Genomic DNA, 14,041 nt, shown 5'->3' with positions numbered 1-14,041 from the left:
AATTTAGAAGTTAAAAAACGATGAGGCTTCTCAGTAGACCGCATGTTCAAAGTTTCAATCATAAAGAAAATATTGGAAATGAGCAAATTCAATTGATGGAAAAACGGAAAAAGTTACGAATTTTAATAATATACATTTATTAGAATAATATAAAATTTCAGGGATAAACTCGAGTGCGAAGCACGAGATACGTGATGAGAATGTGTTCGTTAAAGCCGAAGGAGCTTTAACAAAAGAGAATTCACAATCATCTAATTACTATTGTCGATAGTTTCACCTTTAGTTTTAAAAAATCTATGCAGAAAGATCGAGCGCGTAGTGCAAGGTAAATACATAATCGAGCGCGAAGCGCGAGAACCAACAGTCGCGCGCCCTAGGCGCGCTCAAACTTGCGAGCGCAGTTAGCTTTTTTAAAAATACCTTATTTCCTTAACTTATTAGGACATGTAACTTTTCTTATTTGATTCTACTGCCAATTTTCTGAAAATAAAAAATTCCAACTTTTTCCATAAAAAATACGCAGGAAACACACAATAAAATCTTTAAGTAATAAATTTCGCCTATTTAAGCGCTATAGAAACAGTTCGATTCCACTTTTCGAAATATTGAACCGTTCTAGAAATGTCATGTATATTTTTCCAATCATAAGAAGAATAGACATAACTTTGTGTTCGAAACATTAAGAAAAAATGTTTTAATTGAGAGAACACGAACAACTTGTACCAATTTTGACAGAGATTTCCTTTTAAACCAATTTTTCAATAATAAATTACTGTGAAAAGTCATATCTCCTCAACTATCTAAGTTAAACATGATATTTGTTTGATTTTACAAGAAGCTTTGTACACTTTAACTCTTGTTTCGTCTATTTTGGCACGCAATGCGATTAAGAAAAAGCTTACTTTTTATACCTGTTTTGAAGGATTTGAAATCTTCTGTTTCATGATGTTTAATTATTAAATAGCAATCAAAACTAAACTTCCAATGATTTCAACGAAAATAACTTAAGAACTTCACAGAAACAAATTAAAAATAAATATTTCTCAAAAAGTATTCATTTAGGACTTTAAATAATCGAGAAGCATCCCCAAAATATATTCAGAAAAAAAAACTGGAATGAACCAGCACTATTCGGACATAATTGGGCCAAGCTATTCGTGACCAGTTAGCCACTAGCAATTTTGATGAATACTTGAATACAAGAATTTCTTAACCAATTCAAATAATTCAAATAATTTAAAATAATGCAAAGTATTCAAAGAATTGAAAATAATTGTCAGAAATTGAAGGAGTCTACAAAAGTTTTCAGTGAATTTGAAATATATGAAAAATTAAAATTTTCATTAAATAAAAATGCCACCAATGAAATATTTATGAATTTTAAATGTTTTACCCTCGAAATATGAATTAGTTAAAAATTACTAATTGAAAAGAAAAAAAGTCATTCAATAATTCAGTTAGATAAGAATTTAATATATTTATTAGTAAAAAATTATTAATCTTCAATTCTATAGTTAAATTTGACATCTAGGATATTTTATGTGACTAATGAACCACGTATGTTATTTTCAATGATGTTTTATTCTAGAAATTAGTTAAATTTTAATAACTGTGATCTAGGGAGTAGTATACTTCTGGACTAGTTCTACTACAATCTTTTTAAAAAAATTTTAGGCTAAATGTGTCCTATGATTAGGAATGCTTCTTTCTACTTGGGAACGAACAAACATTCCTAGACAAGGAAGTCATTGGGCTTGGCATGTTGTATGTAGACATGTTCCCGGAACGAGAATCGTGTCGCTAAATTGTGCTCTCCACACACGAAGTGCTATCAATTTGAGGACGCTAATTGCTTCATAATGAATGTCTGTTGGAGGTAAGAGGACATCTCAGGTGTGGTAGGATGGGTGAAAAGAATTTGGTTAAATTTAGATAATTTGATTTAAGATTTCCTGTCCATGAATGAATTTGTGTGCTGATTAGTCTTCCTTGGAAACAGGTTCTATTAGCAGTTAAGCGACATAATTAGAAAGAATGCACTATGTTTAGTAAAAATAGAATCCACCGCCACCAATATTTTGCTGCTCTTTTTAAAAGTTCTATACCATTGCTACTTTAACCTTTGGTTAAAGCACAGTAGCAATCTAATGTTCCTATTGTAATTTGAAAAATATGGACATTTTCCTAAGAAACAAAAAAATTCTTTTTCTGAAAAAAAATTAAAAAGAGGAAAGAAAAATGAGAATGCAACCAACCAAATTCCCTTCCTTCTCTTTTTTATGTCTTTTGTCTTTATTATTTTTATTATAATCAAATTACAACAAAAAAACAGCCATGATGCTTTCTCCCTGATAACTGACAATCAAGTCAAAGTAAATCAAATATTGTCTTGATTCTTAGGTATCAGGAAGAGAGGCTCACGGTTTCGTTGCTGTTCCTACCTGCTCAATTTCTTTTGCCTTGATAATGGTTGCTGTATGAATGCCGAAACGTTGCCGAAAATCGTTTACAAATGTTTTTTGTTGTTATTTGATAATAATAATAATAAAAAAAGACGAACGAATTAAAAAAGAAAAGGATTAATTAAATACAGATGAATTGAAGGGCCACACTGCGTACGGGCGTACGTGCCAAATTTTCGAAAATCGGTTCATTGGTTTAGACTACTTGTTTCCCTCTAACTCGTGTACCTGTAGAAGATTTTGGTCCAGTTCGCCCCGAAAGTAGGTCTAGGAAAAAAAGGCAGTGCATACGCTCGTATGTGTTACAATGCTTGCTGTTGTAAGTGCCATTCTTTATAATGTGGTGTCAATGCAGCGTCATTGATTTATTTTCAGAGCATGTATCAATTCTGGTTTTTTGAAGTTTATCTGTCAAAAATTATGAATTCTTGGAGAGAAGCAATTATTGCAGAAGTTACTTTTTATGTGCCAAAAATGAAGCTATCAATAGTTCAAATGTACTTTTTATTTTTCTCCTAAATTAAAAAATAAAAAAGTTACGCAACTTTTCATGTATAAAAATCAGAGTTTATGGGGACACACTGTACCTTCGGCAAAGATTTTCTCTGAAGAGGATGCTTATTTCAGGATGTTCCTTTCATGGTTAGATAAAGCCGAAATAAAGTAACTCGAAACTTTTTTGCATTTTTTCTTTCAAATTATTTTCGTGAAATTTAGACAGTTTTTTAGTTCTTCTGTAAAATTCGTGTTTTGTCCCTTACGCCCGTATGCAGTGTGCACCTTCAATTCATAAAAATACGAGCTTGTAGCCATACAATTCAATTTTCATTCCGAAAATATGATTTTCAAAAACAAAGAAAAAAATTCAACCAAGTCAATTTCTACCAAAAAGATTAATTTTTAACCGAGAACATTAATTTCTTTTTAAAAAAAATCATTTCTTAAAATCTTAAGAAAGAAAATACAACCGGCAGTGTATAACTTCGCAAATTCAGATATTCTAAGTTCTTATCCATAATAATTTAATTTGTCTCATTTCTTTAAATGCGTGGATAAGTTTAACAATTACAATCTGGAAGCAAAATGTTAAGAACAGAATTATCTTCCATCACGAAAAAATCTTTTCTGATTAAAATTTCCTTTTTTATCAACAATATTCAAAAACATTTATAAATTAATTTGATGATTAAATGAAATTACTTGAACATTTTTATTTACAAAATTGATGATGGAGTAAATTCGACTTCTTTATAATTAACTGAACATATACTGAAAACAGCCACTTAAAGTTATTCAAGTGAAATGGGCGTCATTAATAACAATGGCCGTGAGTAGTCACACTTTTTAATTCTATGGTGGTGAGATCTTTTGATGATATATAAATTAAAGTTTTGGTGTCCACATTCTTCCTTTTCAATAAAATAATTCAAATGTTATACTGCTAAAGGGTGTGAGAAAGAGGCGTAATCAGAGAAACAGGGAGGGATGCGCCACGTGGGCGTGGTCAGAGAATTGGGCGTGATTAATAAAAGTGGGCAAGATAGATCATATGGGTATGGCCAGTTACAATTCTTAACTGTATGGCGGTGATATCTTTTTGTAATATATTAATATAAGATTTGGTGTTTACATTCTTCTTTTTCAGTGCATAAATTCAAATTCTATACTTCTGAGGGTTTGATAGAGAGAAGTAATTAGAGAAACGGGATGGGGGAAGTCATGTGGGCATGGTCAGTGAATAGGGAGAGATTAATCAGAGTGGGTGAGATAGGTCATATGGACATGGCCAGTCACAATTCTTAATTCTATGGCGATGAGATCTTTTTATAATGTAAAAATATAAGTTTTTATGTCTACATTCTTCTTTGTCAGTACAGAAATTAAAATTCTGTACTACTGGGGGTGTGATTAAAAGGCGTAATAAGAGTAACCAGGAGGGATAAACCATTCGGGCATGGTCAGTGGAATAGGCGTGATAGAAGGATATGCGCATCGCCAGTCAATATTTTTCAATTAATGGCGGTGAGGTCTTTTTATAATATATAAATAAAAGTTTTAGCATCCAAATTATTTTTTTTCGGCACAGAAATCCAATACGTGAATAAAGTTATAATTGCAGAACAGAGCTCGTAGCAGGGCTGAAAACGAATCTATCCTTAAGAGTAATTTATTATAAACGTCAAATCAAAACACAGCATGACGTCACTAAATAATACGTGTTTATAAGAGAGGAAAAAGTCTTCCAAGGCTCTTCGTTAAACATAATTGCATTTTAATGAAGTTATTAACTGACAGTGAGTCTGGGTCAGGGCATCAGAAGCTCACATATAGACATAACGCTTTAACAATACTGTACTATAGCCGAGTCTGAGTCTATTAATTTTCTAACGGTTCCCTACTTCGAGTATATAAGTTAACGTGTGCGAAATCGTACGTGTTCATATTAACGAAAAAAAGGATAAATGTTCATTTTCCTCAGTTAATATTTGACCTCTTTAAAATAAACTCTACTTACAAGCATAGCAGTACAAAAAGTAGAAATTCTCACCGGTAGTTAGTATTTGGCGAGGTTTTATTCCTCAAGTAAAGAGAGCTGAATATAATAATATTGTATAGTTTTAGCAAAAAATTTATATAACCAAAAAGTCATATACTAAATTTTATGAAGGTGTTAACAATCTTATTTTAATTTTCATGAGAAATAGAAAAATTAAAGGAGTGGTATTAAAGAAATCTGAGGTCTTAGGGGCCTTCTATAAACCAGGTAACCAAATTGAGGGTGGGAAGTGGTCCGAACAAAAACTAAAGTTGGTAAAAGGGAGGATTTAGTACGTTTTCTGATGATAAATTTGAAACAAGTTTTTGAATTTTACGAAATATGGCCCTCTAGCGATAATAATGAATAATTCTTTAATAAGTTTGAAAATCACTTTCATATTTCGGACTTTAATTCTTTCTCCTATTTTCTTTCAGTTTCAATTTTTATAAAATTAATCTTATTTATTACTAAATCACATATTCATATTTTAAGCTAAATTTTAAACCCTTTTGTTGAAAATTAATTTGGTTTTGTGAAGCTGATTCGCTTTAGGTCAAAATTGATCGCTTTTGGTTGAAAATCAAACTATTTTTTGAAAAATTGTCTTTTTTATTGGAATTCAACAGTTTTTTAGTTCAAATTAAATTCTTGTTTGATTGACATTTTATATATTATATGTTTCCTTGAGATTTCATCTTCTTCATTTGTAAAATAAATAACTAATTTTAAATTTAAGCAATCTTTGAAAAATGCATTCTTTTTATTTGTCAGATGATTCATAATTTTAGTTAAAAATTCATATTTTTGAATTCAAAATTTAATTTTTTGAAAAAAATTCGTCTTTTTGCCTTTAAAAATTCAACAATTTTGTTTAAAAATAGCCTATTTGGTTAAAAATTAACCTTTATCTTAAAAATCATATTTATGGGTTGAAAATTCAAACTTTATTATAGAGAATTCGTATTTTTAAAATTAATATTAAACAATTGGTAAAAAATCAAAATATTTGGTTGAAATTAACCTTTCTAGGTTGAAAATTGAACTAATGGTTGAGAATTGATCTTTTTGGCTTCAAAAATAAACTACTTTGTTGAAAGTGGATTTACTGTTTTTAAAAATTAATTTTTTAAGATCCACCTATTTGGTTGAAAATTTAACTTTTTTGCAAATTAGTTTTTTTCTGTTAAAAATTAATTGTCTTAATTGAAAATTTAACTATTCTGAATTTGATTTGGAATTTATCCTTCATTTTAGCCTTCACTATTTAGTTCAAAATTCGTTTTTTTTTTTTTTTTGGTTGAATTAAGCTGGTTGAAAATTCGTTTTTGTTGTTGTTATTAATAATTAATTTTTTAACATAAAATGTAACGATTCTATTTTTGCTTCAAAATATGTAGTTTTTAGTTGAAAATTTAACTATTTGGTTTAAAATCCATATTTCTCGATTTAAAGTTCATCTATTTGATTTAGTATTCAGCTGTTCGATTGAACATTTTCTTCTGTTTAATCTACATGATTGAAAATTCATCTTCTGGTAGAAAGTTTAAAATAAGTTGAGAATTATATTTTTGTTGAAAATTCAACTCTTCAAAAAAATTCGTCATTTTGGCTTTAAACTTCAACTGTAGCTATTTAATTTTTATTTTTTAATTAAAAATCGGATCATTTGGTTGAAAATGAATCTGTGTAGGTTAAAAATTCAACAATTTCCATAAAGTCATCTTTTTTGGTCGAAAATTCAAATTCTTTATTACAAATTCTTCCATTTGAATAAAGAGTAATTCCTTTAAAGTAAAAAAGTTATCTTTCTTGAATAAAAATTCATTTGTTAAAATTAAAAATCTGTTGTTAAAAATGTAACTGTCCTAAAAAATATTCGTTTTTGGCTTAAAAGTGAATTTATTTTTTCAACATTTTTACTGTTATTGAAAATTCTTCTTTTTTGTAGATAATTCAACCAATTGGTTGAAAATGCAATATATTTCAAATTCAAATCACTGAAGAATTTTCAGCGTTTCATATTGAGTACAATATTGCATCTAAATGAATTTTGTTTAAAAAGAATTTATTCCCCAATTTTCGTGAAAAATTACTCTATTTCCCCTATTTTCAGGGAATTTTTGGCTACTTAAGCCTTGAATTTAATCAGCCTTTTGAGAATAAACATCTGTTTTTCTATGCTTAACGATATGAGACCATATATTGATGCAGGTAGTATACTTAGAAATAGACATGACTAAAAAATGTATTGAGAACAACTCAATAAGAGTTTGAGGAGAAAGGCTATTAGTACTAAAGCATCTGTCAGGAGTTGACAGGGACTTTTGCAGTAATAGCATTCCTGTCTGTATTTTTGCATTTAGCACCTTCACTGGCATTTAACTGATTTTCTCTCAAGATTCTTTTACCAGATTACCATAAGTACTGAGAAAAGAAAAGAAGCTTTGAATTATTTAATCGTAAATAATTTTTTATTGTAATTATATAAGCAAGTATCGGTTCGATGAACCCGTGGATTACCTGCACGAGAATGATGGCAAGAAGCGGATTCAGTAGCCCAAGAGATACGCATTTAGTTTTTATGAGTTTCCGATATCCCTGGTTTTAGCGAGCGAAGAAGAAGGACCGCGACGCATCGATTATTGTGGCTTTTGAGTGTGGAACGCCTTCAGGTCACGAGCCACGAATCTTTCATGTTGAATCGCGGACCGGAAGGGACAAATTGGCATTTTTTTTATTTTATAGGTTTATTTTTATGAAGCTATCTCTTATTTATTATAGGCACCCGTATACCCAAACTCTTGTATTCCTGTTTAATAATTGGCTTTTCCGGGTCATTTTTATAGCCAATAAGCAACTTTTAAGAAATAATTATTTTTATTTTTTAAATTCAAATTTTTTTTTAAACTAAATGTGTTAGTTCTTGTAAATGATGTGACATTCATTCAAAATCTGTTTTTCAAAGAAAAATCTTTAAGGTGTATTTAATATCCATAATGCACACATTTTATTATACATTTTAGTTTTGAGTGTCAAAGTTAGCCCTTCATTTTTTTTGTAATGGAAAATATCTTAAAATTAGTCTTTTTTATTGCAAAAAGATTATTATAACGACTACCAATGATTCTTGATATCTTCTTCATTAGAATAAAAACAATTTTGATTTAAAAAATTTGAAATGTGCTAATTCAATTATTTTAATCGTCGCTTATGGCAAATGAAATTGTTGTTAAATAGGTGATAAATATTTTTAAAAAATTTAATATTTTAAAAAAATTGAACTAACTCTGACCCTTGAAACTGAAGTCTATCACACAAATGCTACTCTATGGATATCAACAAACCAAATTTAGCTACCCCTAAATGTATATATTTTAAATCTAAGGAAATGTATTATAGGAAATTTATTATAAAAAATTATTATAGAAACATATTATAGTTTTATCTTGATTAATATTTCATTTCATGACAAATATTCCATTGGTGACTTATGAAATTTTTAAACACATTTTGTACCATACTTCATGAGTTATAATAGATTTATGCAACTTACATTATTTTTCTTACAAAATGATCAATTTTATTAAATATAAACGAAAATAAAATTTCATAAATATTTTATTATGTCAATTATACTTTTCTCAGAATTTTAAGGCTTTGACATCATTGCCTTATTTTGATTAATGAACCTCTGCATTTAGAGTGATTTCGTCAAAATGTATTAAAATCAAGAAATTTAATTCAAAACTACCTAATAGTAAAAAGTCAAATTATTCAGTCTTGTAAAGAAATTTAAAAAATCGAACTTTTAGTGGAAAATGAAAAAAGATCGTATAATATGTTCTGCATTAAAATTTAAAAAATAATCTAGGGTTATAGAACCCAATGGTTGAAAATAAGTTAAATTTATAAAATTTGAAATGAACAAATTTCCCTTAAAGAACATGCAGCTTATCATTCTTTGTTCAAGTCATTCGTTTATTTATTATGGTTCCCGGCAGCCGAAGGACATTTTAGGATGAATGCTAAATCAAATTCATAAGAGAAAGTTTAAGTTAAGAGCAAAAAAATTGACTAAACGATCATGATAAATGTTGCTTCATCTTTTTTTTCACAAGAATTTTTTATCGATTGAAATCATCAGGTATTTGACAGATATTTTAAGATGAATATTAAAGCAATTTTCTGACCCTTTTGAAGTAAGATTCATTTGCAAAAACCGATGTAAACAACTGTTTGATCTAACCCCCCGTTTTAGATAAATAGTAGAATACTCAACTACTGCGATAGAATTTTCTCCCTGCAAAAAATGACTTTAGTTAATGAAGTTCGATTTTCCGATTACTTCCAGAAGCCTTAAGGAGTGCTTCCGAAAGTGAGAAGATCGCTGAGAGTAGATTGTTGCAACCAAAGGGGAGTACTTTAATGGAGGTATCATCGTCATTTACCAGAATTAACTGTTACTGCTTGTACACCATAAGGTCGGATACTTTCCGAACATACCTCGTATTTAAATGGTATAATAATGTAGCCTTGGCAATAAGAAAAGTTGCGCACTCGCTCTTGCCCCTGGAGTTTGATACACTGGCGCTGGGGCCACCATGGTGTCGTTTTGCGTTATCGTACCTAAGTGATACCACCTAAAGTACACTTATTCGTTCGCTCCATGGAGCTTTCACGATCCACCGTCACTCAGAATTGAAACACAAGCGAGTGGAATGGAACGGCCATGCAGTTACTTCAGTACTGAACTTATCTCGTGCTCACGAATGAAATATGTACATGCAATCTCTACGAGTGCCGTATGCTTAGTGTACCTACTTTACTAAACTTGCATTTGTATCGCCAGGAATTTCGCAAGGATCTTTCTTACTCACCGTTTCATCTTCCCTCGACCGCAGCTTCCGGTTATTCTGCAAGCATTCACGCACGAGTTTCTCCAGCTTCGAGATCTCCCTGCTCTTGCTGCGTATCTCATCCATCTGTAATGCACGTGTGTGGCGAATTTAGAATTTTTTCATCTTTAGGATTAACATGGCATTCTCAAATTCTCGGACTTTAAGGTCACTGAGAAGATTATAACCAATGAAAATATGTGGAATTATGTATCCTGTCTTTTGTCAGCTCAAAAGCGTGAAAATCGGTCTTAAGACTTACAAAGAGACGCCACGAGTTGACGTAAATATTTCATGACTTAGCGTTTCGCAATCTTCAACATATCACAGGGCTGACACAGAAGAATATACTTCGAAAAAGTGGTAAAAGTGACTAATTTAAGTTAAAAGTGACTCAAAATGACTACTGTTCACACAAAAAGAGGCCTGTAACGCCAATACGCTTTTCTATTCAAAAATTTCGATTCCATTACACATTTAATTTATCGACTTGCATTTAGAAGATCAGATAGACATATTGTAATAATAATTTTATTATAAGCTAATTAAATCTTTCAGGCTTAACAATAAGAACTAAAAAATCAGAACATTACAAATTTAAATAATAATTCTAATTTAAATATTTGAGACTTTACAGCCTAAAATTTTCCTAAAACAGAATAAAGAAGGTCATTTTTACTATAATGGAAGAATAAGTTCTTTAACTTAATATTAATGTAGGTAACAAATTAAATTGAATATCTATCTTATAACCTTTCATGTAAAAATATTGCAATTTCAACATAATAGACGAATTCCCAACTGAATTGTATTTGAATTTTCTACTAAAAAAGATAAAGTTTTAACTAAAATGATAAATCTTCAACCAAAAAAATTAGTTTTAACAAAGTAGTTTAGCTTTCGACCAGATATGTAATAGAATATCATCCAAAAAAGACAAATATATCAGGTAACACAACCTGCAACAATAAAATACAAGGTTTAAAAGGAACAGGTTACTAATTTAAATTACATGATTATGACGTCTTGTTCAGTGTCTGGCAATCTTAGATGATAGAGTAAAAACATTGGGACCGTTTCTGAAAAATTAAAACTTAATATCTCATGGATGGAACAATTTTGAAAAAAACATGGTATTAATAGAGAAAAAAATAATCAATATTGCAGCCTTCTAAAGATATAAGAGCATATTTATGAATTTTTCTTTATTTATGTTTTAAAATAAATATCTAGAACTGGAAAACTTAAATCTCGAAAATAAAAATGAATTCTGTTAAAGTTTAAAGCTTGAAAATTGAATAAAAGTTTATGAACTTATGTCAATAAAAATTAAAAAAGCAACCATAATAGTTTACGTGACTATGACTTGATAATCAGAGAAGGTCTTGCTGACAGCAATATTACAAATGGTGCTCTTTTTCTTTAAAGAAAACTGGTGTTCTGTGACGTAAGTTAAATTTCTATAATTATATTTTCCATCACTTTTATTTCCCTGTTTATGAAATAATTTTCAAATCACGGTATTACTTGGGATTCAATAAAGTATTTCAATTCTTATCCAAAACAGATGATTAACTTACAACCAAACAATTATATTTTTTATTCTAAAAAAATGAAATTTTTACCAGTAATGATGAATTTGCAATTGAATAGTTAAGTTTTTAACCAAAAGAACCGAAAGAAAAATGTTAAAAAAGTAGATGAAGGATAAACCGCGACGGATTAATGTTCTATACCCGAAAAGACGAATTTTCAACCAACTAGATGAGTTTCAAACTAAATAGTTGGAGTTTCTGCTAAATAAAAGTTGTCACACGAAAACCTGATAAAAGTTAAGTTTTCAGTTGAAAAAATTAATTTGCAATATAAAAATTAATTTTATACCGAGAAAACCAATTATTTTAAAGGGTTAGTCAAGGTTTAAACGCACAAAAAGGCAAATTTTTACCATTCAAAAAATGGTTTTTTCGTTTTTAAATCAGTATTTTAGCATTCAAATAATAAATTTTTAAATAAGTAGTAGCAATTTTTTCATGGTAAAACAGTGACAAGCATATTACAGCCAATCTCCCAGTGGACCAAAAGAAGGCGATTTGCGGTGTACAGGATTGTTCACGGCAGGAACATTTGAAACTAAAAAATCCAGCAAGATTATTAAAAGTATGTCTTTTTCTCGTCAGTAATCGAAACATTGAGCAATATTTTAAGTTTTACAAAAATGGGGTATTTTTAACAGATTTTTTAAAAAGAAACATTCATTTCTCTGTTTAGAAATCCGACATTTTGTTAAAACTTTAAATATTTCTTAATGCTTCGATTAAGGACGAGAAAAAGTTATGCTTTAACTAATCACGCCGGAATATTTTGGTTTTAGATAATCCTTTCAGAAGCTAATCGCGCACACCGCAAAACGCCTTTTTTTGGTCCTCTGGGAGATTGGCTATAACTCGCTCCTTTTCACTATTTTACTATAGAAAAATTAGGGTAACTTATTATAACCTTGACTAACCCCTCATTAAAGTTGTTTTCAACTAAGACAGATGTCTCGTTATCAACCAAATAACTGAACTTTCAGTTTAAAATTACTAATTTTGAATCTAACAGTTGCATTTAGAACCAAATTGCTTCTCTTAAAAAAAGAGACTAATTTTCAATAAAAGGTTGAATTTTTAAAGAAATAGTTATATTTTTAATTGAATGTTTAACATTTCTAACAAAAGAGATTAAACTGAAACCAAAAGCAGTTGTATTCTCAAACCAAAAGAACGGATTTTTTAAAAGACAGTTGAATTTAAAAAAAGTTATTTTTCAACCAAGACGGATTAATTTTCTGCCAAAAAATAGCACTCTTTATCAAAATAATTGAATTCATAATAAAACAATGAAATTTTTAACCGAATAATAAAATTTTTACCCAAAAAATTGAAATCTGAACCAAAAATATAATAGTAAGATTTTCAAAAAAAATATTATCTTTAAACCAAAATAACGAATTTTTAACCAAAAATATTTGGATTTTCTGATTAAGCTATAATAATTTAGTTCGGATTAAATATTAAATAACATTTACAGACCATATATATTACCATAGATTTCATATATAGATTAAGAGAATTTTCTTCTTTTTTATTGTCGTAAAATCTAAAATGAGGTGAATTTAATTGACTAAGGTGGATTTTTCCTTTAGAAAAAGTTACAATGGTGACTTTTTCTCAAAAGAGTTACGGAAAAGTGACTAAAAATGATTTAAGCGACTCTGTGGCAGGCCTGCATATTAGCATATTATTGTCATTATCAACATTATTAGCAATATTAATCATACGTTTATATACAACAACTATCTTATGGTATTTTTTGCATATTTTACTTCTTTGTAAAATATACCTAAAGTATAATACAATACAAATGTTTATTACTATTAAAGACATGCACGTTTAGCCCAAATGCTTTTATTCAACAATATCTTTTTATAACAGGAAGTACAATATAGTCTACGCAAAGAATCGCTTCCCAATGTACTAAAAATATGATCATATTAATATTAAAATTATGGATTGGATAAATTACGTGAAATTATTTTCTGAAATATGGAACCACGTACCCCCCATTTCAGAGAGCCTCTAAGTTTAGACTCGCCCCCCCCCCCCCTCCTGTTACAAGTAATTTTTACCGACTACATTTTTTTTCCACAAATTGATTTAGGGGACATCCAAAAACAATTTAAGACAATCGGGTTTGATAGGAGTTTTTTTTTAATTCTTTCTGTTTCTTATGAAATAAAAAATTCGTTCAACTTTCAACCAAGTAGTTCAATTTTAAACCAAAATAAGTGATTTATAAACAAAAATTTAATATTTGATACTTTAACCAAGAGTGGATTTTCATTTTAAATAAAAAATAGTTAGATTGAACAAAAATATGCATTTACAACAAAATAGTAGAATCCTCAACCGTAAAAGATTTATTTTCCATGGAAGAGTTGGATTTTACTCAAAAAGATGAAATTGAATGACTAATAGTTGTTTAACTAATTGCAAAATATATATTTTTTAAACATGGCCCTTAACATTAATTATTTGTGTCACTAATAACAAAAAAGAATAACTTTTTACGATTTCCAGAAAAAAATTGTGAAAAAAAATTCC

The 14,041-nt window shown here is 29.1% G+C and overlaps 1 protein-coding gene across 3 annotated transcripts in view; it reads right to left on the bottom strand.

The window, feature by feature from the left end:
- Positions 1-14,041, bottom strand: part of LOC117175687 (janus kinase and microtubule-interacting protein 2-like) — a 248,127-nt gene that overhangs the window by 131,740 nt on the left and 102,346 nt on the right. For all 3 annotated transcript variants that reach the window (XM_033365424.1, XM_033365426.1, XM_033365425.1), the window contains one exon: positions 9,879-9,983. In XM_033365424.1, coding sequence (XP_033221315.1) covers positions 9,879-9,983 — 105 coding nt within the window. The remainder of the gene's footprint in view (positions 1-9,878; positions 9,984-14,041) is intronic.

This window comes from Belonocnema kinseyi, chromosome 6 (genome assembly GCF_010883055.1).
Source record: "Belonocnema kinseyi isolate 2016_QV_RU_SX_M_011 chromosome 6, B_treatae_v1, whole genome shotgun sequence".
NCBI classification, from domain to species: Eukaryota; Metazoa; Arthropoda; class Insecta; order Hymenoptera; family Cynipidae; genus Belonocnema; species Belonocnema kinseyi.
Note: the sequence above shows the minus strand (reverse complement) of the source record. Positions and strands in the feature narration are given on the sequence as shown.